The sequence below is a fragment of the Perkinsus marinus genome (genome assembly GCF_000006405.1).
Source record: "Perkinsus marinus ATCC 50983 genomic scaffold scf_1104296933246, whole genome shotgun sequence".
Taxonomy (NCBI): Eukaryota; Perkinsozoa; order Perkinsida; family Perkinsidae; genus Perkinsus; species Perkinsus marinus.
The window spans coordinates 715-2,928 of NW_003215185.1; the positions used below are offsets into that span (position 1 = coordinate 715).

At 49.1% G+C, this 2,214-nt stretch overlaps 1 protein-coding gene across 1 annotated transcript; it reads left to right on the forward strand.

The window, feature by feature from the left end:
* Positions 1–1,362: 1,362 nt before the first annotated feature.
* Positions 1,363–1,981, forward strand: Pmar_PMAR020814 (hypothetical protein; the record flags this gene model as incomplete). The annotated part of the gene is made up of 5 exons (XM_002785210.1): positions 1,363–1,440; positions 1,491–1,591; positions 1,638–1,707; positions 1,807–1,888; positions 1,932–1,981. Coding segments are annotated over 5 exons (381 nt in total), but the record flags the coding sequence as incomplete, so codon positions are not given.
* Between the last annotated feature and the right edge of the window lie 233 nt (positions 1,982–2,214).

Here is a 2,214-nt window from a genome sequence, read left to right on the forward strand (position 1 = left end):
GGTGATCAACTGATTCTGCTCAGTGCGTGGGCATCAGTGCGTCTTGGGAAGCAGTTTAGCTTTTTCTCTCGCTTTCTTGCGTCTTCTTGGAGTTCCTCACATGAATGTTTTCAGTGGTGACTTGTCGTAGTAGTAGTTTTGATGTATTTCCCCAACGAAGGGCTGTCTTCAGCGGAGTATAGAGCGGAGGCTCTACCACCAGCGGCTACTCATGCCGAATTCCAACGCAATATGGATATCAATCGCCTCACTAACTCGATAAGGACCTATTCCTTTATATGGCTGGTACGTTGTGGAAAGCGGCGTGAATTTGAAAGCTCGTCAGGGTGAACGAAGCTGATGATGTTGCTTAGGTCGTTGGGATGGTTGGGATCTTCGATTCAGTAGTGTCTATGATAACCGATGGTAAAGCCCAGGAGATGTACTACGTATCACCGTCATCGATGTATTAGGACGATATCAGTCTCATGTGCATGCGTGCAGACTTGTTGCTGAATAGGTATTTGCTTCGGTCCATCGTAATATGCTGTGCGAGTTTCGTGTTGTTGGCCTGGGAGATGCGAGAAAGCAAAGTTGCCACGGTTACGGCATGCATACTATATTTATCGTAGTAACAGGGGTTCGAACCGGGGTTGGCAGTAGAGCAGCAGAACGCGTTAACCATTATACAATTGGGTCGACGATCGATTAAAAATTTGAATACACCGTGTGTTGTTGGTCAGTTATGCACCCTTGCTTCTTCTGGAGTTCGTGGCTGATCTCTCCTGCTCGGGCAAGTCTGTCGAATCTTCGACCGTTTTATACAGCTGTCAGCCTTTCCTCGAGTACGATGGCTACACGTTGGTCTACAAGGTGATAACACGTTTGGGTATAATCGTTCGGGCGAATAATTCCTCCTCGGGACTGACGGTAGAGTAGTTTTCTTCGTGGAAACACAAAAACGAGCGTTTGCGCATCTGTTGAATTGTTCATAACCTCTGTGATGAAAATCGGCATCGAAGGGGCATCCATTTGATAACGGACACTCTTAGGTCCACACACTAGTATTGTGCGCCTTCGCCATGTACATGGGTTGGCTGCTCTGCAACTACTTGAACAAGATCAAAGGTATCAAGCGGCAAGAGAGGGAATCCAGCACCTTACGAGCGGCAAGAGCTAAGTACTGTGGGAATTTTGTGGCGCGTGACGCAATAGTTGGCCACAGGTGGCGAGCTACGAGCGATGCGATGATAGCAGCCGCTGCGTCCTCTAAGCGTGGCAGCCCAGTCGGAACTCCACTCAGGGGAAGAGTCGACTCTATGCAGAGTTTTTACACAGTCTCCACTGGGTAGTTAGAAATGTCATCACTGGGGATCGAACCCGATGCCTTTTGCCAGGTCTGATCTCAATGAACCTCTATTGGAGCGTATGGAGAACGGCGAGATGATGCCAAGCATCGAAGTACCATTCCCAGCGTATCACTGTGTTGCCCCTCTACTCGCTGATCTCAGATACCTATGTTGTGCAAGGACGACGATGAACTCACGCAGGATGAACTGTTATGCATCCGCGAGCTCAGAGAGAGGCTGAAGAACTTGGACCTGACCAGCAGGTGGCCTTTTTGCAGGGGAGGAATCTCCGGCGATGAGTTTTGCTAGATACGTTACGCATGATTGGCTCAAGTTGGCTTGGTCGCGTAATCTTGATATAGACAAGGCTGAGGCTCTGGTAGGAATCGTGTTTGCGAGAGTGTAATTGGTCGACTTGGGATGATCATCGTTTTACATGGTAGAGGTCTTGAGTTCGATTCTCTCTATTTTCATCTAGGCACGTCGCCATGAAGATCTTCTGAGGAAGCTACCCATCCGAGAAATACCAGAATCCGATATCCAACGCAACTTCAGTGCAGGTGAGCTCACCGAACCGCTTCTCCCGCACGTCTCCACCTGCAGGGTTCAGCGTGAAGGCTGGACGTGACCTCGACGGGAGGCCCATGGGATGGGTGAGGATGAGGTTCATGGCTCCAGCAGCAATACCGATACTATGTGGTGAGTATCTTTCCTTTCTGCGCACAGCGAAGATTTCACATCAGGTGTTAAATCTACATGGATGGCTTTGGATGCGGCTTTAGCTGATCCTGCATCGGTGCGCCTAGGGGTGTGTCTAGTATATGATTTTGCCGGTATTGGGATGAAGAATATTACACTCAACGTGGGAGATATCAAGAAAGGAGCT